We start from the raw sequence: 26,642 nt of genomic DNA, 5'->3' as shown, positions 1-26,642 counted from the left end.
CACCATATAAAAAATGTATTTTATTTTGTTTTACACAAAGTGCATATGTGTCTGATGTCATTACAAATCTCACACAAAGTAAAGCAACTGTAAAGTATGAGTACAAGTCAAACATCTATTGAATGTGGCTTAACACCTACAGCAAACCAGTTTTCATGCACACCTGCTGTACGCAGCCATGCTGGGACTAAAACATTATTTAATATCACACAGGCAATCGATCCTCCAAGAATTGATGACATCACAGAAGCATGAGGACACTAGTTGCTAGGAACCAGATGGGTGCAATTCTTGGTTCCAAAAACAAAATGGCTAAACATGTAAAAGCAACAAGTACACTTTAACATCTTTGAACAAAGTAAATGTTTCAATAGCTGTGGGTTTCTAATAAAATTATTTCCCGTACATTTACACAACAGCTGCTAGAAGAATGTCTACAGGCAATAACTTACTACATAACTGTCCATCTTAGTCCTCAAAGACCATGGTTCTTCCATGTTTTAGGATCCCTCTATTAACAAAGTGAGGCAATGTCAATGAAGTAAAATGACTGTGCCTGTCTGGAAAACATGAATGTGGACCTCAAGGACTGGAGCTGGACAGTACTGACTCATATATGTTTCACCAATACAAAAACTTAAAAAGCTGAAAAATACAGGTTCGTCCTTTAACTGTTACATTTACCAGGAGGTATAACTCTTCATGATTTTACTGTAACTTGGTTATTTATTATGTTGTGTGAGGTCTCTCCTACAAATTTTTCTTTTATATTGTAATTCAGTGGTATTTAAACCTGTACTACGGCAGTGCCAGACATATATGGGGTAAAATTTCCACACAGCACAAGTAAAGCTCTAGTCTTATCTTTTATTAAATTCATCTACGTTTCCATAAAGAAATCCTGCAACTAGTAATTTGGCTCACAATAGAGGTTAGGTTTGAGACCATAGGTTTGATTTACTAAAGGAAAATAGGCTGTTTACTTTGCAAGGGCATTTTCTCCGCAATCACTAGGCTAATGAAAATTTTCCTTGCAAGGTGATTAGCCGATTTGCCTTTAGTAAAGAAAGCCTTATCTATCACGGCTTCTGTGTCGTTAAGCTGATGCTTCTGAATCTGTAGGCTCCGGGGGAGCCTATTGGCATATAATATAAGTATTTTCACTGTTCTTCCATGTCCACAAGAATATTTTATTATTTCAACTTTTTTTTAAACAGTGTTTAACCAAATACTGTAATTCCATAAAATAATTAATTTCAATTACCACTCTGTGTGTTGGAATGAAAAGTCTCTAGTGAACCATTCAAAGTAGAAGGCCAAGAGGAGAGCTTTGAATAAAGCTGGCTAAGGGAAGAGTGAGTTTTTAGAAAGCCACTTTTAACCTACAGGCAGTCAGTTGTATAGATGATAATCTGGACAATGTGAAAGCTTTGAATGCTTTATGTAGGACAAGATGGTACATTTAGAAATAAGAAAAAAATCATACATACAGTGATCTATATTACTGTACTGTTTAATTTGTTGAATTGTTGAAAACAGGGTAAGTATAACTATATAAATAAAATCTTTTTAATGGTCAACTGAAATTCTACAGTCATGGATTCGGTATTGGTGTATTTGGTGAAAAAAATATATTTTATTTAATTTTTATGACAGAGAACCCATTTTCTGATCCATAATTAAATGGTTACTTATACTGTATCCCCCTCCCCCTTACATTATCTACTAGATTCTCCTGTTGTCAAGTCAAGGTTTTTGGCGTTGTCAATATTCATAAAGACCAGCATCTCGAGACTTCAGCTGATAAAAAACTGTGTATGTGCCTGTGCCTCATAGGCATGTCTACAGATTATCAGTATTGACTTCTTTTTGTATTCTATATGGTTAATAAATACAGCAGGCTATTGGCACAGCACCTTTCTTAGTGCATGGATATACCAGGCTTGTTTTATCTCTACATCATGTAAACTATTCACTAAACCTCTGCATATGGGCCCAAACTGCTAAATACTTGTAGGCTTTAAATGATATTAAAAAATATAAAAGATATTCTATGGATACTAAAATGAGTTTGTAAAAAACACTTTTAAATGTACAAGTCTAATTATAAAATAACACTCACAATCATATCTGTATTAAAGAATAAAAGAAACAAAACAATAAAGGAATTACATTGGAAGACAAAGTATCTTTTAGAACACCAGTGCCATTGTAGTTGGGTTCCCGGATTGTGTAGCAAGGCAATTTCAGGCAACTTTGATTTTTCCTGAACTGTATTGCTCACGTTGACAAATCTTGCTGGGAGTATTAGTTCAACAACATCTAAAGGTCTGTATTTCCTGTCTGTGGTTTCTGATGTCATATATTGGCACTGGAGGGGATAGCGTAAGAAGGAGGTGCTGAATTGCATCAGTGTTTTCTCATGGCATATATACAAAATTGTGTTACATTCTTAGGGTGAATATGGGATTGTTTTTCATTATCCATTAATGAATTAATCTGTTGCACCTCGTTGATACACAATCCCCAGTAGGAATTACAGGTTGTATCTCTTAAACTGGTCACTGCTTAGGAATTTTTTTTAATGCCCGTTAATCTTTAAAGTTATTATGGCATTAACAATTAACTTTTTTTTCTAGAGAATATACTAACAAACATAATGAATATCTTTACACATCTTTAAGTTTTCTCCAAAGTCATAGACAATGTTCGTATCAGTGGAATCGGTGGAGAATGAAGACAAAATGTTTAGTGGCTGATATAAATTATTGCTTGTTGTTGCTCTGAAATGTTCTTGTGGAGGAGCACTGTGTCCAGATCCTATTTGGACTGCTGGGTGTACAGAAACAAGATTGATGTACTCTCAGCTTAAGTTTATGGCTCTCATCATATTAAGCAGCAGATGATCCTGGAAATCACTTGCTGAGATGGTTTTGTCAAACACCAAGGCTTCGTCTTTTTCTTTTTCCTACAATTATAGATTCACCTATAAAAACAAAAAGCGTAAATATGTCTTAAAAAAAGCATAAGGCCGGATATTGTTGCCTTTCCATTCTGGAGTCCCTACTTGTTTGGCTGTCATGTTGACCCTTTTGCTTTAATGTAGTGAGTCTCTGATCCAGAACCAACATACAGAACAGGTCTTCTAACGTATTTCTCAAGTTCTTGCATAATTTTTCCAGATCAGTGACTCAAAAAGTATTGAAGCCTGGCAACTAGCTGCTTTAGAAGGAAGTCAGTAATGACAGTTCTTAAATGTATCTCTTTACAGGAGTCACATATAATATACATTTTTTCACTGATAACTATAAGAAAATCTATATATCGATAAATGTATTGTCCACTAATGTGGAATACAGGATCTTCTAAAACGATTTTGGCTTGGTGGTCAGTTGCTTTGTGTTACAGCAATGGGACCCTCTACCTAAGTTTTGAATATATTTACCATGTTTGTATAGCTGTTCTTTTCTGTTTACAACTTTAGTAAGTAATGTTATCCAACATTTTTTTTTCCTGCACACTCTTCAGGAGCTATAGCTGCCAAAGAATCTTCATAATCCTCCACACTTTTAGGCATCAGATGCTTGGACCCTCTCTGTGCTCTGTGGTTCCATTTATTGGCCCATAGATCAGTACTGTGTCCAGTAGTGACATACGGGCTGGCTAATAGGACTGCAATGCACAGCAGGAGACACAGGCATCCAACACATTTGGAGTTATCAGGTTCCTAACATTCTGTTTGAGGCCATAGATCTGCATGAAAGCGAAGTTATGACTCTTTGTGTGCCGGAGAGGTACTTATTAGGAGTCTTTTTTTTGCAGGCAGCCTATTATAATATTTTTGTGGATAGTGGTTAACTTACTTTTAGTGGCTTCTGACCAAATAGGCCATAGACTGTGTGTTTGACTGTGGTAGGACTATCAGTGTGTAAGCTGCTCAGAAGTTAATTCTCTAAATAAATATTCTGTAAATAATGCTGGGATTTGTTGGAACTGCAAAAATATGTATATTAATAGCATACCCTTCTCTCCTGTATAACCCCTTGGTCCCTGTGGTCCAGGGTTTCCTGGTTCACCTCTGTCACCTGTAGAGATAAGGAAAAACTTTCATATTTTGCTTCTACGTCTTTAACACAGAGAAATGCAGAATTGTTTTTCTTCTTTTTCTCTACTAGCATTGCAGGCATAATGGATGTATAAAGCAAAAAACATTCAAGATTAACTCAGTGTATTTGACAGTATGCCTGTTGCTTCATAATCAGCTGTATTGGCTGTGTGTGCAAAACCATAATACATGGTGTCTAAAAGTTCACTAGAAAGCATCAACTTAATTTAGGTACAAGATTTATTTATTACGTACTAAATAGAATAAAGAATATCAGTGACTGACTCAATAATGTATAGAATAAAGCTAGATTTTTTTTTTTTTTTAATGAAATGTACTCTTGTTGAAATTATATTTGGTAGAATAATAGAATAAAAGCCCATACATAATAAATTAAAAAACATCAAATAATTTAAATTGATAAATAGCCTGTATATTTAAAAAAATCTTGTTTATATCATGTTGTTACCTTTGAGACCACGGAATCCCCTCTCTCCTTTCTGTCCTGCCAGACCTGGTGGCCCGGCAATGGTTCCATAGGCTGAAGAATAAAAGGGTTTAGTTGTTAATCTTGCTCTTGGATAATGTGGTAGATACCTTCACATAGAAGTTAAATTGTATGATGGCAGCTGGTAGACCAAACTATATATTAATCTATTACAGTCGGTATTTACTACTGGTATAAAATGCTAAAACTTTCCCAAATATAGACCAGCATTCTATACTATCTTATAGGATAAACCATGCTCTATATAATCAAATGCTACTGACTTTTTCAAACAGTGAAATGCTATTTTTTAATCATTGGTTCTTTATTCTATTTGTGGAATATAGATAAAATATAATACAGAAAGCATGTCTCTTACTTCTGAAGAGTTCCATAAGATCAGTGGTGATGTTAGAATGGGTTGCATATATCTGACAGATTCCGGGTGGTCCTGGTGGTCCTTGGGGTCCAGGAACAGAAACTCTCTGCTGGCTGAAAGAGCTATCTCCAAGAAGGCCTTGACCTAAAAATTGCAAACCAACAAAATCAGGGCGATACAAGGATAATGAATGTGTATGTTCATGCGACAACATTATACTGTTTCAGCAATTCTGTAACCTTATCTACGTCTACTAGCTGGAAAGGCAACTGAAGCAAAGAACCTACTCTGGATTTGATCTGTTACACGAGATGCCACTTCATTATAATCTATGGAGAATGATGAGGAGCCTGATGAAGAAGAGTATGAGGAGCCTGATGAAAGGGATGATGATGATAAAGAAGATGATGATCGAAGTTCCCCACTGTCTCCCTTGAATCCTCGTGGTCCAGGAGGTCCAGGTGGTCCTGGAGGACCAGAGATGTATCGGCGGATGTTGTCACCTGTGGAAAATAAAGAGAGTGTAAGTTATAATGTGGGAAACTTTGCACTTCATATTCCTAAATTCATTAAGCAAGTGTAGCACCCTCTAGTGTGCTAGAAGTGGTAGTGGTTAGGTTTTTGTTAGTATAGGCTCGTAGCCAAGCCTGTCTATTTGTTTGGTCTGGGTAGGAAGAGACTCAGGCAGAGCTGGGTGACTCACAGGCAGCATCACTGAGACCCCACACTTCTTTCCAGAACATTCTGGAATTTCCTGGAAAGGAAAGAGGAAAACAGAGGTGGAGCTGCCTGGAGTGTTCTGAGGAGCCCCGACCAATCCACAATCTGGATTGGCAGGGGGCAGGCCTCTTTAAATACTCAGAGTCAGCCCAGCTGGGAAGGTGTAGTTCTGGTGGAAGCTGGAGATGAAGTGCTACACTGTCATGATTTTAAGGGAGCTCCCCAGTCTGGGGGGGGGTGACCTAGGGCCTGGGTTCGGGTGCAAACAGGACCATCTCAAGACACTCAGTGGAATGAACTGTGGTGGCATAGGTAGTGGAGAGAGGCAGCTGCAGCCAAAAGGGCTGGCAGGGCGTGGTGCTGGGACCAGTAGTCACGTGGACAGCTAGCATTGGGACCATCTATATTTTTTCTACACTATAGGGACCCGAGGTCCCTGCCTGCAAAGAGAATTTGCTTTGGGCCTGGCTGAGCCAGTGTCAATGCCTGCATATCAGCGCTAGCTGGTCCTGGAGAGTGAGATCAAGAGCCAAGTAAAGTGCTGGAGAGCGAGAGATCTAAAGTTGAGTCAGTGCTAGAGGAAGTTGTATATACTGGAGATGTATATAGTTCAGTCCCTACATTTTTTGCAATCATATCTACCCAGAGATGGACTGGCCATTGGGACTACAGGGAGTTTCCCGGTGGGCCGATGGCTCAGTGGGCCGGGTTAAGTGACAGCGGACCGCGGCCCCCCTCCGCTCCTCTGTCTCTCCCTTTCTGCAGCGCTCACCTCCTCTCCCTCACCGCAGCGCTCACTTGGGGGGAACAGAGAACCAGGGGGGACGACAGAGGAGCATGGGGGAGGGGACAGACAAGCTGACTCAACAGCTATGGCCTGGGAGTTTCTCACTTCTGCCTAATCTTGTCCCATAAGGGGGGGGGCACCAAACTGATTCTTTGCCCTGGGTGAAATAATGTCTAGCTTCCCCCCTGGTACTGCCTATAAGAGTACCAGTACCAGCCATTCCACTCTAATAAAGTAGAATGGCTAGTGAAGGGGGAGAAGGGGATTGGGTGGACCGGGGGGGGGGGGGGGTGCGGGAGTTGTCCGGCCCCCATGGGAGAGACCTGTCAAAGTAGGCCAGTCTGGATGAAGTCCAGGGCCAAATTTTCGTCCCAGTCCAGCCCTGTATCTACCTTATCCCCATCCAAGTTTAATCCCCTCAATAAAAATACCAAAACAGAGTGCATAGACTGTTTTCTGTCTGGGAGTGACTGAAGATTGAGTGCCTGGCTGGACAGGGTGACAGACGGACCTCAACTACCAGCAGCCCTTACAGGGGTACCGCTACACAAACAATACATACTGAGTATTGCATTTGTAGAAAAGATTACATGGAATGATTTGACTTTCAGTAGATTTAAAGAAAAAGGTTTGTTTGTAAAACAGAGTAAAAAGCAATACAATAATACACAGCAATCAGTAAGATGCCATATTCCATAACCATTGAATATACCAGCACATAGACAAAATCAGCTCAGGCAACAAGAATGGAAGCATGTCACCTCTGATTTATGCTTGGTCCTGGGTCAGGCACTAAAGAAAGTAAAAAATAAATCTATTTACTTGTTAGATATTCAATAAGCTCAGTCCGTAAAACATCGCTCCTGGAATCCTCAGCAAAGGTGGCAAAACTGCTGCTTCCGCTGCCTGGTAGTCCAGGTGGCCCAGGTGGTCCAGGTGGTCCTTGAAGGCCTCCGATATGTTGCACATCTTAAGAAACAAAATGGTACCAATATTAGTAATGATAACTTAGTCTTAGATCAACAATTTCTTTACCATATTTCCTGTAATGAGTGTTTGAAAATTAAACTCAAAAACATTGAATGGCTGCTAAGTCAAATATCTAAAAATAGTTAAATAACACTGGCCAGAAAGGCATTGTACTTACTTTGCAGGTAACTTGCTATGTCCTCTGGAGTGAAACCAGCTGTCAAGCTTGCTACAGAATTTCCTGGTGGTCCCATGGGTCCTGGTGGGCCCTGTAGGCCTTGTGCGCCAGGGCGACCTGGGCGGCCAGGCTGACCTGGTGATCCTGGTTGCCCAACAAGTCCTCTGAATTCAGAAGCTAGATTTGTATAAATATTAATAAATTATTATTAATACAGATACCAGAATAAAAATGATGAGGCATACATCAGTAACAAAGAAAAAGAAAAGAAAAAATATATACTGTATATTCAACGTTGCATATATCCACTTAAAGACCGCCTCCTGCATATATACGTCAGCAGAATGGCACGGCTGGGCAGATGTATGTACAGGTACGTCCTGTACATGTTCCCAGCCGTGGGTCACGGCACGCGCCCGCGGTGCGCTCCCGCAACCCGGTCCGAAGCTGCGGGACCCGCGGACCCGATCGCCGCTGGGGTCCTGCGATCGGTCCCCGGAGCTGAAGAACGGGGAGAGCCGCGTGTAAACACGGCTTCCCCGTGCTTCACTGTGGCGGCTGCATCGATCGTGTCATCCCCTTTATAGGGAGACACAATCGATGACGTCACTCCTACAGCCACACCCCCCTAAAGTTGTAAACACACACTAGGTGAAACATAACTCCTTCAGCGCCCCCTTGTGGTTAACTCCCAAACTGCAACTGTAATTTCCACAATAAACAATGCATTTTAAATGCATTTTTTTTTGCTGTGAAAATGACAATGGTCCCAAAAATGTGTCAAAATTGTCCGAAGTGTTCGCCATAATGTCGCAGTCACGGAAAAAATCGCTGATCGCCGCCATTAGTAGTAAAAAATATTTTTTTTATAAAAATGCAATAAAACTATCCCCTATTTTGTAAACGCTAGAAATTTTGCGCAAACCAACCGATAAACGCTTATTGCGATTTTTTTTTTACCAAAAATATGTAGAAGAATACAAATCGGCCTAAACTGAGGAAAAAAACTATTTTTTTATGTATTTTTGGGGGATATTTATTATAGCAAAAAGTAAAACATATAGCTTTTTTTTTCACAATTGTCGCTCTATTTTTGTTTATAGCGCAAAAAATAAAAACCGCAGAGGTGATCAAATACCACCAAAAGAAAGCTCTATTTGTGGGAAAAAAAGGACGCCAATTTTGTTTGGGAGCCACTTCGCACGACCGCGCAATTGTCAGTTAAAGCATTTTGGTCTGGGGCTTAAGTGGATATTAATACACACACAGTATATATATATATATATATATATATATATATATATATATATATATATATATATATATATATATATATATATATATATATATATATATATATACATTTACACACCGGCACTGTACTACTGTACTACACTACTCCCTGGTTCAATTTTACTATTTGGATCATCTCAGTGCTAACTGAACAATGGTATTGAGACTAATTCAGCATCCAATGAATGAAAGTGAAACAGAGAGATGACATTGTTAAATCTCCATTGCAGACTCGGAAACTAGATGCCTTAACTGCCTGTGTAATGTGACAGCCATGTGTAAAATACACGATTGGCTGCATAGAATGAGAAAAATTATCATAGGTAAAACATACTGTATATGTATTTGAAATGTATTTAGCATTACACCATTCTTTCTTACTTTGGAGTAAAGCTGTTATATCGCCATATTGTGATCCAGGTAATCCTGGTGGGCCAGGTGGTCCCGGAAGTCCAATCTGTAGCCCATGATCTAGAAGACAGACAAATGAACATAAATCTCTTAGAATGTACCAGTGGCACAATTGTTTCAATTTACCGGACCCGTCAGACCAAGTCATTTGGTATACACACACGAATCCCTCCCTCTTTGTTCCCAGTGGCACAAATAAACCACTTTTTGTATGCTAGTGTCTTTATACCCTGGTTTGCTCTTTTTTAACCCCACCATAAGAATTAAGCCTCGTACACACGGCCGAGGAACTCGACGTGCCAAACACATCGAGTTCCTCGGCCAGTTCAGCACTGAAGCCGCCGAGGAGCTCGGCGGGACGAGAGCTCCCATAGAACAACGAGGAAATAGAGAACATGTTCTCTATTTCCTCGCCGAGCTCCTCGTCGGCTTCCTCGGCCGAAAGTGTACACACGACCAGTTTCCTCGGCAGAATTCAGCCAGAAACTCGGTCGGAAGCTGAATTCTGCCGAGGAAACTGGTCGTGTGTACGAGGCCTGAGCATTGTTGTCAGCATGTAAAAAGATTTGGCCCACTAGCTGGGGCACAGTTTTGCCATGTGAGTAAAGCATATAGATCAGATCACTTAGCCCAAGGGTGCTCAAAGTTAAGCCATTATTGCTACTATTTATTATACTTTTTATTGACTGGTGTTGTACCACTGAATTGGTGTAAGGCCAATGTGGTGTCTATTTTTAAAAAGGAATCAAAGTCTTTACTGTAAGTAGCTACAGACCGGTTGGTTTAACTTTTATAGTCAGGAAGATACTTGAGAGCTTAATAAAAGACCACATAGAAGAGTTTTTGCTAGAATTTTTTTTTTTTTAAAGCAATAGTCAGCATGGATTGATAAAAGACCACAGTTGTCAAACAAATCTGATTTCCTTTTATGAGGAGGTAAACAAAACCAAAAACAAAGGAGTGGTTAGGAACATTGGGTCAGATCCTCAAAAGGGATACGCAGGCGTATCTGCTGATACGCCTGCGTATCCCTGTTTCTCCTCCTGTTTACGCATAGATATTCCTAAGATCCGGCAGGTGTAATAGTTTTACACTGTCGGATCTTAGGATGCAGTACCTCGGCCGCCGCTGGGGGAATTTTTCGTCGAAATGCCGCTTCGGGTATGCAAATTAGCACTTACGGAGATCCACGAAGCGGTTTCCCTTTGTGAAGTCTCCGTAAGTTGTTAGTTTGCAAACGCAAAATTAGGGCTGCTTTTACAAAGTGTAAAGTTAGTACACCTTGTAAAAGTATACCCTTCTTTCCCGAGGTGATGTGCTTTGTGGATCGGGCACTTAGGTAGAAATTTTGCGGCGGTGTAACTTAAATAGGAAGATTTAAGTTAAGCCCGCTGGCTGTGGATCTGGCCCATAGTATACTTGGAATTTGACACAGTTCACCATACACGGCTAATGTGTAAATTAAAGCGCACAGGCTTAAAAAAATTAGTTTGTAAATGGAGAGAAAACTGACAAAGTCTGTGTTCAGAGAATAGTGATTAATGATTCGTAGAGGTGTACCCCAAGGTTCAGTGTTAGAACCCCCTACTTTTTAACATATTTATAAATGATATAGGGTCTGGGATTAAAAATACCATTTCAGTGTTGTGCAGATGACAACAAGCTATGCAGTACAATTACGTCCTTACAGGATGTCTCCCAACAAGTCAAACTTAATGCAATATTTAATTGGGCAACTATGTGGCAAATGAGGCTTAATGTTGATAAAAGTAAATTCATGCACGAGGGGGCTAAAAACATTTATATAATATACATACTAGGGGGAGTACAACTGAGGGATTCAATGATGGAAAAGGACTTGAGTGTTCTGGTAGATCATAGACTTAATAATAGCAGGTAATGCCAAGTTACAGTTTTGTAAAGCTAGCAAATACTTCCTTATATTAAAAGAGGTTTATATTCCAAAGAGAGAGACATACATTTGCCCCTGCACAAATCATTAGTAAAACCTCATCTGGTATATGCAGTTACATTTTAAGCACCAGTGCACAACAAGGATACTGGAGAAAGTATAGAGCATTGCAACAAAACTGATAAGAGGCATGGAGGACCTTAGCTATGATTATCTGAACTGAATTTATTCTTTCTTGTGAAGAGGAGATCAAGGGCAATATTATCAACATGTATAAAATTCATAAGTGGTCCATATAGTGAACTTGGTGTAGAGTTGTTCACGTTCAGGTCATTACAGAGGAACTCTTTACATCTGGTTGAAAAGAAAGGCTTCTTTAGAGAGCTGTGAAAATGTGGAATAGACTCCCTTAATAACTGGTTCTGGCCAGCTCAGTAGATTGTTTTAAAAGATAACTAGATGCATTCCTAAAAGTACAAAATATAACTGAATACTAATATGAGAGGTAATAACGCCAGGGGTAGTTGATCCAGGGTATAGCCAATTACCTCATGGGCAATAAGGAAGGCATTATTTCCCCAACTGGAGCAAATTGGATCATGCTTCTTTTTTTTTTTTTTTGCCTTCCTCTGGAGGTTTTCATTTGGAGGTTTTTTATTCAAGTGGCTTTTTTTAAAATCTATTTTAATACATGTTTAACACTACTATGGCATATGTATGAATTTCCTGCTAGTTTTGTTCAAATACAATTTTTTTTTACATACTTTGCAGCATGGACAAGATTTCTTCATAAGTTACAGCTGGACCTAGAATTGTTCCGGCTCCATCAGTTGAAGTTAATCCTGAACCTAAGAATACAAAACAGACAGAGTGTACTTATGGAGTCTATTTCAATCATGCAAAGAGCAGCAGTATGCAGCTATTCGTATCGCCATTCAAAATTCACCTTTTACTTATTCGGCTGGCCTAAGCTGCTAAAAGATGAATTATGTTAGTTTGCCACAGAAAACTGCACACTCTGCACTGCAAATCAAAATGTGTTGAACGTTTTTCAATAAAGAATGGAGGTTCTCACCACACTAGGTATTCAAAACTTACCCCTTATATAACTCATAACTCGGCTTGCCAATTCTGCATAGTCCACTTCTTGTCCAACATCTCCTGGTGGCCCTGGTGGTCCCTGCGGTCCAACAAGGTAGTTTCTGACATTTTCACCTGCTCAAGTGGAAGGACATGTCAATTAGATGACGTGAATTCAAACTATACCTGTTCTAAAAATGTATGTTTTTATTAAACTTTCGTGCACTTTTTTGATATTACCAAATATTCCAGTATATCTTAAGGTTTATTGAAAATACTTTGACCTTCTCAAACCATTATGAAGGAGGTTTATTAAAACAGAAGCATTCAGAGTCTGGGGCAGCTGTGCATAATAGCCAATCAGCTTCTAATTTCAGCTCGTTCAATTAAGCTTTTGCAATAAAATCTGATTGGTTTCTAATCTGAGTAGCATCAGATTTTTCACTTTGCAGTTTTAGTGAATAACCCCCTATGTACCCACTTTACTATGTCAGATACTCCAGCCCTCAAAATTTTCAGTGGAGAGGGGGCGCTGAGAGCAGATGAGTGACATTGTGCTCTCCAGCTGCCTGAATGATAGGAGTGACGCTGCCATCACTCCTAGCAGTTATTAATGTGTCCACTGACTTCAATGCTGAGAGTTACTAATGCGTCCTTTGATGCCAGTGTTGGGGTTTTTACGATGTCCACTGACATCAATGCTGGGGGTAATTACCGCAGCCTCTGATACCCGTTTTTGAGGTTATTATTACTGGCACCAATGCTGGGTAGTATTATAGCGTCCACTGACACCAATGCTGGAGGTTATAATTGCGCTGTAATTTAGAGGTTTAGGGGCAGAATTAGGGGTGGGACGGGGTAGGGTGGGGTAACTGGTGGCGAGTAACTCTTAAGGTCTGGCTAGTAACTCAGGACTTGAAATTTTGAGCCCTGAGATACTCTATTTCATTTATTACTTACTTTGGAGATACTGAGCAATGTACTGTTGGACTTCTTCTGCTCCACGAGCAGAACTGCCAGGTTCACCAGGAGGACCAGGTGGCCCGGGAGAACCAGGTGGACCGGGTGGACCAGGTGCACCTTGACCAGGTCTTCCTCCAGCTGGACCTAAAAAGGTAAAATAAGCATTTTTTTATATTCTAGACAAAATATCAACATTTCATAACACCAATCTAAAAACGTTGTTTATATAAATGGTAAACCACTTAGATGTTTATCAGCATGCAATAATGTAAGCCTATCATGGTCATGGACTTTTAAGGAAATGTTTAGGATAGCAGTCATGGAATGACGGAACAAAATACTACCAGAAGATGTATCATTATCTAAAAACGTTACTTTTAGAACATGAACTAGACTATCACACTGAAATTTTTGTAATTTTTTTTACTGCCCTCTGTGGGTTTCATCAGACTAGACCACCTTCTTCTATTGCTCTGTGGTCCAGTTTTGATGATCATGTGTCCATTGCAGATGAGTTTGGCTGTGGATAGGTGTCAGCATGGTCGCCCTGACTGGTCTGTGGCTATGCAGCCCTATACACAACAAACTGTGCGTTCTGATACCTTTCTATCAGAACCAGCATTACATTTTCAGAAATTTGAGCTACAGTAGCCATTTTATTGGATTGGACTACATGGCCCAGACTTTACTCCCCACATGCATCAATAAGCCTTGGCCATCCATGTCCCTGTTGCCAGTTCACCGGTTTCCCTTCCTTGGAACACTTTTGGCAGGTTCTGACCACTGCAGACCCGGTAAATCCCATATAAGCTTCAGTTTTGGAGTAGCTCTGACCCAGTCATCAAGCCATTATAATTTAGTTCTTGTCAAAGTGGCTCAAATCCTTATGCTTGCCCATTATTTCTGCTTTCAGCACATCAGCTTCAGGGACAACGTGTTTACTTGCTGCCTAATTCATCCCATTCAGATGTCATAATAATGAGCTAATCAATGTTATTCACCTTAACTGTTAGCGGTCATGTTATGGCTAATCTGTGTACAATGATATATATTTAATACTGTTTCATAGCTTACTACATTCATACCAACTTTACATGTTTTTACTCACCTCTGGAGCTTCCTGGAATACCAGGGGCACCAGGAATACCAGCTTCACCTGCAAGTAGATTTAATAAAATTTGAAATCCAAACTGTTGATCTGCTTAGTTATTTTATTCTGTAATGTCACCCTTTGAAACTCAAATTTACCTGGATAATGAACATATGTGCCTGTATATTTGCTTAAAATTTGTATTTTTGACATCACAACAACTCTAATATGCTAATAATTGTTAACTAACCCCCCTACCATTTGCCCTAAAGTCTAATCCTAACCCTAAACATACATTCTACCCCCGTCTAATCCTAACTGAGTAACCACTGATGAGATGCATGTTTGAGGAAAGAGGGGCGTGATCATTTTTAACATTGACGGCACAGACAAAAGGAAATCACCAGATGGCCCCATTTGAGAGTTAGGCTGGTCATACGTAATTTTCTTGTTCAATTTTCTTTAGACTTCAACTATGTAGTGCAATAGCCTGCCTGATTGCATAATTATTGGAAGTGTTTAGGTTTGACCTCATATTATATGTTTTGATAAATCTAAAGGAAAATGTATAATGTATGGCAAGCCTTAGGTTGGTACTCGGTTATCTGTAAGATCTGTGAAATATACATTACCTCTCTCTCCTGGTTGTCCGGGTTGTCCTGGGCTTCCGGGAGATCCAGGTGATCCTGGAGATCCTGGGCCTCCTGGAGGTCCGGGAGGTCCAACAGCTGAAATGACAATGCAAGAATCAGGCATAATTGGTATCATATAGTTAACTAATTGAAAACAAACTTGTTTTTGTGGAAAATGTGTTGTTTTTATCAAATTAACAAAAGTACTGACCATCACGGCCTTGTGATCCCGGAATTCCTGGTTGACCTGGATCACCTGGTTGTCCTGTAAGATAGAAATGCAGTTATTTACAGACATTCCTAAATCCAGTTTGTAAATTTCACTACCATCATAGCTTGAGATAGGATGAGGAGCTATATTTTCTATCACAACTAAATATCTACAAAGAAAGTAGGAAAATAAAAATATATATTTATTATTTTTACCTGGTTGCCCTGGAATACCTCTTTGACCAGGATCACCTACAGAAATAAAACACAAATATTAATGATTGTTGTGTGAATTAAATACATTCCTTTGCCCTAATGATTATATTAAAAGATTCATTTAGCCAAATGCCTTTGTTCTTCACTGATTGTATACTGGGTCATTTATAAAATGTGAAGTAATGAAAACTATATAGGAAAGTAAAAGAGAATATCTGGTTGTTAATTTTTATCAGTAGCGGATGGGTGTTAATTCTGTTTTTAGACTTTTTTGTAAACTCATCCCAGTGTTTGTTGCCGCCTAACAGCCAGTTGGATAACAACCAAAATACAGTGAAAATTCTCACACTGCAATTGGGCCAACCTAATTTGCTAAGAGAATAATAGCCAAATAACATTTTGAAAATGTTGAGTGGATATATGTGAAACTTATGATTTTCATTTATGGTTCACTATTTTAGGAATGGACATTAGTCTAATTAAAATCAAGATCATTTTCCAAAACGGATTGTTAAAAACAAATACATTCTGCCAGTTGTGTCTAATTTCTCTGCAATTAAAAAACAATATATATCTTGATACTTTTAGAAATGGGCTAACTTTCTGCATCAACTTCCTGTACTACATCGTGCTGATTGAGAGCACAGTGTTCACACAAAACATTGGGAAAGCCTACTGTACATCTTGGCAGCTGTTTTTTCTTGTGCAGACTTACTCAGCTATTACAAAGAAGGTAACATTTTAATGAGGGCAAACCCTTTTTTTTTAGTTTGGATAGAATAAGGAAAGCCCTGCTGTTTTTTTTTTTCACCATCCCCCATTCAGGAGATTTCCTTTCACTTCCTGTACCATAGTCCCATTCAAAAACAGGAAAGGGAGCAAACTCCCCCAAATGTAGGGGAATCCCTGGTAGTCACCAACACTAGTGTCTCCATTGGAGATTTCCCCTCTATTCCTGTTCTAGTGACCACCCAAAGTTGGGATTTTCTTTCATTTTGACTCACAGTGTTAACAGGACAAAACAGAAAGGGTGAATCTCCCTAACAGGGACACAGGCAACAATAAAATCCTCCACTCTCCACTCCTCTACTATCTAAAATGAGAATATTTACAAAAGTTTTGCCTTCAGTTATACTTTAACAGCTTCTCTCTACTGTAAGCCAAACTCTTCTGTGATGTCTACTGAAAATCTGTTCGACACTTTTGTCTTATGTTTCTAAGGCTTGTAGGGACTGCTAATACTGTATGCAAAAGTAAACCTGTACAGAGCAAAACAGCAGTACTCTTGAATTACTGAGCTCTCTTCTGCATATATTTACCTTTCCTTTGTTCCCTTCCCTGCCAGGAGGGAAGAAAAATACCGGATACCTACTCCCCTTCTCCCATGTGACAGTGTTGCTGCTTGGTGACTGGCCCACTGTTATCACATGATAGTGAAGAGGGATTCATCGATCTTGTGTAAACTTTGACTAGGATCAAATAAGAGCTTTCACAAGGCTTCTACTCTTCACTTCAGTAGCAGAAAACAAAGGGACAATAAGTATTAGATGCTATGAGGCTGGCTTTAAAGTGAACCTTATGCTTTGACCTGTGTTGCTACAGAATGAGGCAGTGAAGACAGCATGTGCTATAAATTGAACTACTCTACTGTATAAAAGCTTCTCAGACTCTTAGTCCCTGACACTAAGATTCCATTTACATTCTATGGATCAAAGTCGCATCAAAAGTCACACCAAAGTATTGCAGGCACCTTTTCAAAGTCGCTGCGACTTTAAGTCCTTGCCATGCGAATTTGATGTCCAAAGTCATATGACAAATTGCACAAGTGTAAATAAAGCTTTAGTGTTTCATTATTTGCTCTTACCTGGGTCTCCTTTACTTCCTGGTGTGCCAGGAGGTCCGGGTGGGCCAACAACTGCAGCTTCTGTGGAAACAAAACAATGTATTTTTCAGTTGCCACCACTTTATCTATAAGATATTTGACAGGCAGTAAACAGTTAAAAATGTCTGCATACCTGCTGATCCTGCTGCACCTGCTGCACCTGCTGGACCTGCTGGGCCTGATGGGCCTGCTGGGCCTGGTGAACCTGGTGGACCCGCTGGGCCTGGGGGTCCCTGTTTAGCTTCTCCTAAACAACACAATCAGAAATGAATGTTAAATACTTTCCTATATATTAATATAATTCTTATGTTAAAAAAACAAAAAAGACATAAAGAGAATCCCATTTGGTCCTGCTTTTGCTGATCATTTTCAGATAAATCATACATATAATTTAACTAAAAGATATAAGTACCAGGATAAAAAAAATAAAAATTTGATGTTGTAATTAAAGTAGTAGCCTAGTCCATTACTCTAAGGCCCCTTTCACACTGGCGCGGGGGCGGCGTTGGCGGTAAAGCGCCACCATTTTTAGCAGCACTTTACCGCCAATTTTGCATCGCTATTCGCCCACTAGCAGGGCGGTTTTACCCCCCACTAGTGGCTGTAAAAGGGTTAAAAGCCACCGCAAAGCACCTCTGCAGAGGAACATTTCCGGCGGTATAGTCACAGTGTCCCATTGATTTCAACTGACAGGAGCGGTGGAGGAGCGGTATACACACCGCTCCTTCACCACTCCAAAGATGCTGCTAGCAGGACTTTTTTTACCGTCCTTCTAGCGCACCGCTCCAGTGTGAAAGCCCGAGACACAGCAGCGGCTGTTTAGGGTTGGTTTGCCTGCAAAATGACCCAGTGTGAAAGGGGTTTAAAGAAAGTTGATATCAGAAAAATCTGTGTGGTTTTTCAATTCCCATTGTGATTTGTTCCAGTTTATTAAATGTATAGGTCAGTTGTTAAAGTTGGGGTAATGACAAAAAAACAAATATCTATTGTGTTATTGGTGGTTTCTAGCTAAATCTGTGTTCACTGGTTACCTCCAAACCAGGCCAGAAATACCTTATTTTTATTACATACAGTACATCTGCATGTTCTGATTATGCTAATTTAGGCAAGGACTTACCCTGTGGCCCTGCTGGACCTGCTGCACCTGGTGTACCTGCTGCTCCTGCTAGTCCTGTTGGACCTGGAGGTCCTGCTGGACCTTGAGAACCTGCTTGTCCTGGTGGGCCTTGTATGGAAGCACCTTATTAAGAAAAGCAGAAAATCTGGGTTAAAGACCAAAATTATACAAGCCGTAAGTATTAACTTTAGATTTTTCATTTATGAATAGCAAAACAGTGTAATCAGTCAAGTTATAGTGAGGGAACAAAAGCACCTCCCACTAAAATACTTACTCTTACTAGAGGCCCAAACATTCTGAAAAAGTTTTTTTGTCTGTTTTAATGAGGTGGACTTGTATTAGTATTTTTCTGTTGATGTGTATTTAATAGTATTAGATTCAAGGAAAGTCTAGAGGGTTGTGCCACCTAGACACATCTTTAGTTCTTCTGATTAACTCCTTCTCTTGCTTCTCTGTTATTACTTGCCAGGATGTTGTCTCCAGAAGCTTCAATGAGAAGCTACAATCGAAATTTTTAAACTAGCAGCATAAGTACTGCAGAGCACAAGATTGGCAGATTGGGATTACAATACTAGTTTAGACTGAGGCTGCCATAAGACTTTTCCCCAAAATAAACTGTTCAATTTTGGATGGACTACCTTCTTAATTCCCCAATCTAGCCTCTGCTCTAATTTTCTCATGCAAGGAATTTTTCTTATAAATGACGCTTTAGAGCCATTATTAATGCTTGTGTTTAAAGCGAAATGTTTTTCAGTTCTGTCACAGCCATTAGTAATTTTACCTGGGGGTCCTGGTGGTCCGGGAGGTCCTGGCATTGCCTGAGCCATCAATGAAGCTGTAAAGAAATGTAAAATGTTACAAAACTCTTCCTGGAAATCCATTTTGTTACAATTTTTTTTTTAACACATTTTCCTAAATATCTGAAAACTGGGAAAAATGATTAAGCTGGACTGAATTACTTTGACCTTTATAGATATTTACAGACCTATGGAGTTTCATCAATGTGTTACCACTTATGGTGGTCTTTGGTGTACCCCCTTCCCCCATAAAGCTTTCCATACCTTCACACCCTCCTTTGCCCTTGCCTGCTCTTCCAACCAGCCAATCAGACAGAGTTATCATAAAATTATTGTAGCAAACCATGGTTTCGCAAACATATTTTTGTGTGTTTGCCAAACCAAATGCATTGAGGCTCATGTCATTATCAAAAACCAAAGTGAAAGATGGTGTGCTATCTAATATTCTTATTCCCAGTAAGCTAGTAGACAGAGGGTCATTATATGCACAAAAGCCAACAGTAGGTGTTAGGTAGGGTCAGCTTGAGGGTCTGTTAGCATCTGTGACCAAGTGTCTGAGTTAGACTTTAAAACAAACTCAGACTGCATTATGGGACATCCCAAAGGTTTGGAATATCACATTACAGTGACTTAATAGTGTTTGCAACGGAAAAAGTCTCAAGAATCTCTGTAGTAATGTGCATATATTTACATAATTTTTTTCCAAAGCCTAACGTGAAATATCCGGAAGGGGTGACATTATGGTTTTAGCAACACCGAAAGCAAGATCTGCCAGCTTAGTAGAGTCCTGAGTATGCAACTTCAGTAAACATAAAACCTGATGCTTTTGGGAAGAGTGCAATGCAGCAGGTGTTCAGAAAGACAAATGTTGAAAAACTCTAAAGTGACTGCTGCATGAAACATCCAAAGGATCTAAGAGTCACATGAGTTGTACAAGCCAGATGTTGGGGGCCAATAGCAAATGTCTTAAAAGAATGTATGTATTTTTATATATTTTCTTTACTTATTAATTAAAGAACAGACAAAGAAATACTTTTTAGCTGACATTAAAATAATAAACATGTATTTGTATTGTTTATAAACTGATATTTTATAAAATCCCTATTTCATTTGTAAAAACAGTCCTTACTTACATACTAAATGTACATACAGTACATGCTAAGCTGCCTAATAAGAAACCCCAGCTCTAGCTCTGCACTTTTTCATTACTCCTGCATACTGAGGATCTAGAGATCTGAATCAGGAGAGGGTGTATCCCTCCTCTGAGTCAGTTAGCTGACTCATTCAGATGTGTACTGTGTGTGTCCTCCTCTCTGCAGCCGATAGCTGAGACAAGGTGGGGGCAGAGAGAGGTGCAAGGGGCACATGAAATGGCATTGTGGGCCAGATTTTGGCCTGCGGGCCTTGTGTTTGACACATGTGCTTTAGATAAAATCTGTCGAGAGTAATACACAGGCTGTCAATGCTGACTTCTCCTACAATTAAAGCTACCTGGCTGTCCGGCTGTGTTACAAAGATCAGGAGTACTAACTGTAATCCTTTAAATTGGCTATATGCTGCTTTAGACTTATGCCGCGTACACACGATCAGAATTTCCGACAAGAAAAGTACGATGTGAACTTTTGGTTGGAAATTCCGACCGTGTGCCCCATTGGACTTTTTCTGTCGGAATTTTCGACAGCAAAAATTTGAGAGCTGGTTCGGGAAAAGTTCTTGTTGGAAATTCCGATCGTCTGTATGCAATTCTGATGCACAAAAAAAATATGCATGCTCGGAATCAAGTCGACGCATGCTCGGAATCATTGAACTTAATTTATTCTCGGCTCGTTGTTGTGTTGTACATCACTGCGTTCTTGATGGCCGTAATCTTGTGTGACCGTGTGTATGCAACACAAGTTTGAGCCAAAATTCAGTCGGAAAAAAATCCACGGTTTATTTGTCGGAATTTCCAATCATGTGTATGCGGCATTAGAGGTAAAAACAAGCCTCTTTTAGATGCTTAGACTCATCTTTTTAAGCACCTAACCCGTGTATATTTCCTGCAAACAAGGCATTATATACTGTGTATGTGGGGCATCCCAAAAGTTTAAGGCCTGAAGTGGAAAGAGTGACCACACAGATATTAAACTTTATCACTGACCCAAGCTACTCTTCCAGATGTTCAACTCTAAAAATGGCGAATGCACAGTATAAAGTTTTCATGTGCTTCTTGTAAACAGTTGGCAATCTGAATTGAAAATGGAGAAAATGAAGCATGTGCAGTCATCAATTTCTGTGTTTTTTCTCTGGTTACCCATCCACCATACTCACCAGATTTTGCACCATCGGACTACCATCTATTCCCAAAACTGAAAAAGGACCTGCCTGGTGTTCAGTATATATATATATATATAGATATATATATATATATAGATATATATATATATATAGATATATATCTATACCTTGGCATGAAATAATACCCAGTCTTCCTATAGACCTCTCAAACGTGCAAATGTCTATACATTTCATGATACATAACAGAAACATACCATCTGATCTTGTGACAGAGATACCAGGTTCACCAGGGTCACCACGGGCTCCTTTGATACCTGGTCAAAGAAATATTTTTTTTTAGCATATTTGCTCAAAGTACATTCTGTTTACCCCCATAATGATAAAAGCCCAACACTTGAAACTCTTGCTTGATGGCACATGCATTAAAAATAATAAAATTACAGAGAGCTTAAATCCCTACTATAGATACATTTTTAATTACCTGGTGTTCCAGGAAGACCAGATGGCCCAATGGGACCTGTCATAGAAAAAAAATGCAACAAATGTTTACTAGTGGTAGTTTAATTCAGCAGAAATTAACAAACTAACTTGATTTGAAAATAATTGTATTGGTTATAAAAAAACACAGTATGCTTACGGCTAGTTATAGGTTGGGGTTGTTGCCATTTGTTTGTACAGTTCGTGAATTGGTGCGGGGACGCACTGGATACCTTCAGCTGCCAATGTGCCCTTGCTGGGTGTTCCATGGGTCCCTGTACCTTTAAGGAGGAGTGGGCTCCCTCCAGGCAAACCTGCCCTTAATCTATGCACTATTATATATGCTCCAGTTTGGGAGACTCTCAAAATTATAGTTAGGACTGCAATACACTGAGGTGCCTTGTCGTGGCCATTGCATCTTATACATATGTGCAACTAAATCCCTTGTTTTTAATGTGAGCTGTTGGACAGGATTGATTTGGTTTTGTTGCAGGCTGGCTGGTAAGTAAGCTGGGATTTTTTATTTATTTTTTGATGTGAGTTGCCCTTCCATGTGCTTCTTGCTGCAAAGGCTAGTTATAGGTTGAGGTGGTTGCCATATGTTTGTACAGTAGATCTGGCCAGTAAATCTGTTATTGTTCAACTTAAGCCTCGTACACACGATCAGTCCATCTGATGAGAACGGTCTGAAGGACCGTTGTCATAGGTTAACCGATGAAGCTGACTGATGGTCCGTTGTGCCTGCACACCATCGGTTAAAAAAACGATCGTGTCAGAACGCGGTGACGTAAAACATAACGACGTGCTGAAATAAAAAATGAAGTTCAATGCTTCTAAGCATGCGTCGACTTGGTTCTGAGCATGCGTGGATTTTTAACCGATGGTTGTGCGTACTAACGATCGTTTTTTTCCCATCGGTTAGGAATCCATAGGTTAATTTTAAAGCAAGTTGGCTTTTTTTAACCTAAGGTTAAATAACCTATGGGGCCCACACACGATCGGTTTGGACCGATGTCCTCTGGTTAACCTATCGTGTGTACGAGGCCTTACTTTAACAGACCAAGTTGTTCAGACAACATGGCAGTTAGAGAGTTGAAACAAACCATTTATCACTGACAGGGGTGCTTAAAAAGGTCAGCTTTTTGATTTATGTAAAACAAACTTTTTGCAATAACTGCTTATAAAGGGTTAGCTGGAGTTCAGATAACATTTTTCAGTCAAGTCCATCCAAATCTACTAGTCAAACACTACCCTCTACCCAGACTGACAATGCTGCTCTCCAAAGGTGTCTCTAGTTTTCCTCCATCCAGAATAGAGACACTCTAAGGCCCCGTACACACGACCAGTTTCCTCGGCAGAATTCAGCTTCCGACCGAGTTTCTGGCTGAATTCTGCCGAGGAAACTGGTCGTGTGTACACTTTCGGCCGAGGAAGCCGACGAGGAGCTCGACGAGGAAATAGAGAACATGTTCTCTATTTCCTCGTTGTTCTATGGGAGCTCTCGTCCCGCCGAGCTCCTCGGCGGCTTCAGTGCTGAACTGGCCGAGGAACTCGATGTGTTTGGCACGTCGAGTTCCTCGGCCGTGTGTACGAGGCCTAAGACAGGAAGTGAATTATGGGCTGGATCACCAGGGGAAAAAAAGCCTAAACAAATAAAACTAATGCATCCACCACATTTAAGGATTTGAAAGCTGCAATATATTACAATTTAGTTTTTAGATTAAATACCACTTTAATAACCCTGGATTTCATATGAGTTTCCCTCACTCCAACCAGCTTGTTGTGGGCTCCTCTGCCTGTTTCCGGCGGTGTATCAGTTCTTTTTCCTTCCTTCTCTAGACTTTGTCCTTTCTTATGCCCTCCTACCTTCTTTCTGCATTTCTTGTTCTTCCAGACTCCATCCTTTGGGGGTCAGTCTCAGCAATGGGACCTCCCCTAGGAGGACTGTGAAAAGGTTGTGGTGTATGGCCTTTTCTCTTCTCTTTCCATTTCACCTTAATTATCCTTTAATATCATCCCAATCACAAGAAGGTTTAACTATGATTGTTATGTTTGTATTCCTCTTGGATTTCTTTGTAATAAATGATCATTCCTTAGCCCCTGCGAGGGTGACCTATATGCTTGCTTTTGAGTTCTTACAATGTGGCTCAAAACCAATAAATACATTGAAATACCACTTTAATTTTTAAAGTCTTATATATAATACATAATCATGGTAGCATGATCAATGGCTAGTCCAGTACCCAGCCATGTTTAGTTTTAGTATGTGAACATACCTGAGACTCCTGGAGATCCAGGTGGACCCACAGGTCCTGCTGGTCCTGGTGGTCCGGGCATGTAATATGTACCAGAATCTGAAAGAAAAACAAATATTAACTATACTGCAAGACAGGACACTGCATTATTACTTTGCTATATTATATACAGATCTTTAAGTGCATCTAATGTCAAAATGTTCTTTACATTTTAGTAGAGAATGGTTATAACCTCTTTCATGTTTTTACCACTGTCTGTGTCCCCAGTGGACTGATTCACCCTTATATTTCTCTTGGTGACCATTACTATTTGATAGCTGTTGCATGTAAGGCACAATCTTCCAAAAGAGACACTAGGGAGAATCCTCTCACTTTAGGAGATTTTTTTTCGTACTTTCTATCATGTTTCCATGTGAATGGAAATCCCCCCAATTAACCACAAAGAAAAAAAGATATACTTTAATTACTGTACATATACAGTAAATGAGTTGAGTTGTTGTTTTGTTGGGCTTGGATAGAGCACATAATTGTTTTATGCATATCCCACTATACAGCATAAAAGAGCAACCCTGTCTTTCTGCCAAATGATACAAATATTGCAAACAAGCTTAGAGATGGTGTCACACTATCCAGTGGTTGTTTCTTAGTTAAGAATACGCAAGGTTTTGGGGAGTTCTTAAGGTGCTCACAAACATAACAATATGACTGATTTAAAAAGCTCTTGACCAATTTTGTGTATCGGAGAACTGACTGTGATATATATCAATTAAACAATTATTTTTCATAGCTCCTTTAGATTTATGTCTGATAGATCATATTTTTAAACAATATTTTCAGTCAATCGCAAAGTGTGTAATGATACCGAGTGTGTTGCTTCATTTTATTATTAAAAATGTAATTTTAATTGCTCGTTTTGTGATTGATCCTACCTAGATTGTTCATAAATGGCCACATAAATGGTCTTAACGAGACACCCAAACAACTATATTCCGTCACTGGGATCCTTGGCATATACAGTATAAGAAAACAACAGGTGAAGCTGACTGGTGCCAATCCAAAACTGTAGTATCAGTAATGATGCCCCTTAGGGCTTTTTTATGGTTAGATACTCCAATGCTTGCATAACTGCTATGACAGTTAATAAATCAAGTTGAAAAATACATATCAACTGATATACACTCGAAATGTGTACAGTTTGTATCTACAGTAGACGATATCAAGGAAAACAGAGCAGCAGTTGAGCATAATTAAATATAAGAATGTACCTGAAGAAACTCTTCCTGGATCTCCGGGGTCACCTATATGGCAAGGCATCAGAAATATATAGTTAATATTTTTTGCATAATACTCTTTTTTGAAGTAGATGAAAACAAATGTAAAATCTCTAATCTTTCAAATATCGTCTCATCCTTTTATTTACCTTTGGCTCCTCCTCGTCCAGGTGTTCCAGGTGGTCCTAAAACAGTTAAGATTTACAATAAATAGTTGCTGTTAAATTTTTATTAAAATTCCTAACAGGATAATATAATTAGTAATATTCACCAGCCAAAGCAAAAATGTATCCGTTGCATAGTGATGTGTCTGTTGTTTATTTCCTAAGATTGTCAGCACCACCTAGTGGCCATAATGCAGTATTATCCAGATTAAGGTATTTAAGCAAAATACTGCAATATGGCCACTAGATGGAGATGACAATCGTAGGAAATAATCATATTAGACGCATTACAGGGATGGTTTGTGATGGTTTCCTAAAAGTTAAGTTACTACCTGATTACTGACAAAAAAAGCTGCTGAGTGATTGACTGCTAATGCCGCCCCTCCTTCTCCCAGTCCTGCTGAACAGGAAATAGTTTGGAGACTGATATTCAGTATACATTTTACCATACCCCATTTTCATTTAAAGCGTTTGTAAACCCAACATTTCATATTCCTGAAATGTGCCTGCAGTACCATGTACTTGTATGAAAAAGTATCCTATTCTCTTTGCATTGCTTCCTTTGTGTGAAATCCCTGCAGTTCATGCCAGTCCCTCTGCTTTCCTATTAAAAACTAAGCAAGAGAATACACTGTGGTCAGTTCCCTAGCTATGCTGGGAACTCAGGCTGCTCTCCTCTAATGATCAGACTTGTCCTGACACATCCCCCTGACTCAGCTCCCCTGCACAACCTTTCACTGGGAAGCTCAGTGTGCTGCTGTTTCTCCTCCTCCATTTCCTATGCAGCTGAGAACAGAGGATATGTGATCAGAAAAAAAGGTATCTATACTTTTATTTTTATAATCTATACGCAAATGTTTTGCCTTTCATTTCTATTTTAAAGGGGTTGTAAAGGTACAATTTTTTTCAGTCCTCCTTCATTTACCTCATTCTTCGATTTTGCTTTCAAATGTCCTTATTTCTTCTCAGA

General features: G+C 39.5%; 1 protein-coding gene across 2 annotated transcripts in view; it reads right to left on the bottom strand.

The window, feature by feature from the left end:
* The window catches only part of COL17A1 (collagen type XVII alpha 1 chain), a 75,728-nt gene continuing 49,086 nt past the window's right edge, over window positions 1-26,642 (bottom strand). The window contains exons 33-56 of one of the 2 annotated variants that reach the window (XM_040361837.1): window positions 25,658-25,693; window positions 25,503-25,535; window positions 24,259-24,336; window positions 21,987-22,022; window positions 21,760-21,819; window positions 19,213-19,266; window positions 18,432-18,554; window positions 17,448-17,561; window positions 17,297-17,356; window positions 15,433-15,468; window positions 15,218-15,271; window positions 15,007-15,102; window positions 14,393-14,440; window positions 13,282-13,428; window positions 12,340-12,459; window positions 12,006-12,089; window positions 9,300-9,389; window positions 7,626-7,802; window positions 7,301-7,447; window positions 5,259-5,474; window positions 4,972-5,115; window positions 4,575-4,646; window positions 4,023-4,085; window positions 1-2,986 (exon numbers count right to left, since the gene is read on the bottom strand). In XM_040361837.1, coding sequence (XP_040217771.1) covers window positions 2,937-2,986; window positions 4,023-4,085; window positions 4,575-4,646; window positions 4,972-5,115; window positions 5,259-5,474; window positions 7,301-7,447; window positions 7,626-7,802; window positions 9,300-9,389; window positions 12,006-12,089; window positions 12,340-12,459; window positions 13,282-13,428; window positions 14,393-14,440; window positions 15,007-15,102; window positions 15,218-15,271; window positions 15,433-15,468; window positions 17,297-17,356; window positions 17,448-17,561; window positions 18,432-18,554; window positions 19,213-19,266; window positions 21,760-21,819; window positions 21,987-22,022; window positions 24,259-24,336; window positions 25,503-25,535; window positions 25,658-25,693 — 2,138 coding nt within the window. In that variant the 3' untranslated portion in view covers window positions 1-2,936. The remainder of the gene's footprint in view (window positions 2,987-4,022; window positions 4,086-4,574; window positions 4,647-4,971; window positions 5,116-5,258; window positions 5,475-7,300; window positions 7,448-7,625; window positions 7,803-9,299; window positions 9,390-12,005; window positions 12,090-12,339; window positions 12,460-13,281; window positions 13,429-14,392; window positions 14,441-15,006; window positions 15,103-15,217; window positions 15,272-15,432; window positions 15,469-17,296; window positions 17,357-17,447; window positions 17,562-18,431; window positions 18,555-19,212; window positions 19,267-21,759; window positions 21,820-21,986; window positions 22,023-24,258; window positions 24,337-25,502; window positions 25,536-25,657; window positions 25,694-26,642) is intronic. The other variant, XM_040361838.1, reaches the window with a different exon arrangement.

This window comes from Rana temporaria, chromosome 8 (assembly GCF_905171775.1).
Source record: "Rana temporaria chromosome 8, aRanTem1.1, whole genome shotgun sequence".
Taxonomy (NCBI): Eukaryota; Metazoa; Chordata; class Amphibia; order Anura; family Ranidae; genus Rana; species Rana temporaria.
Note: the sequence above shows the minus strand (reverse complement) of the source record. Positions and strands in the feature narration are given on the sequence as shown.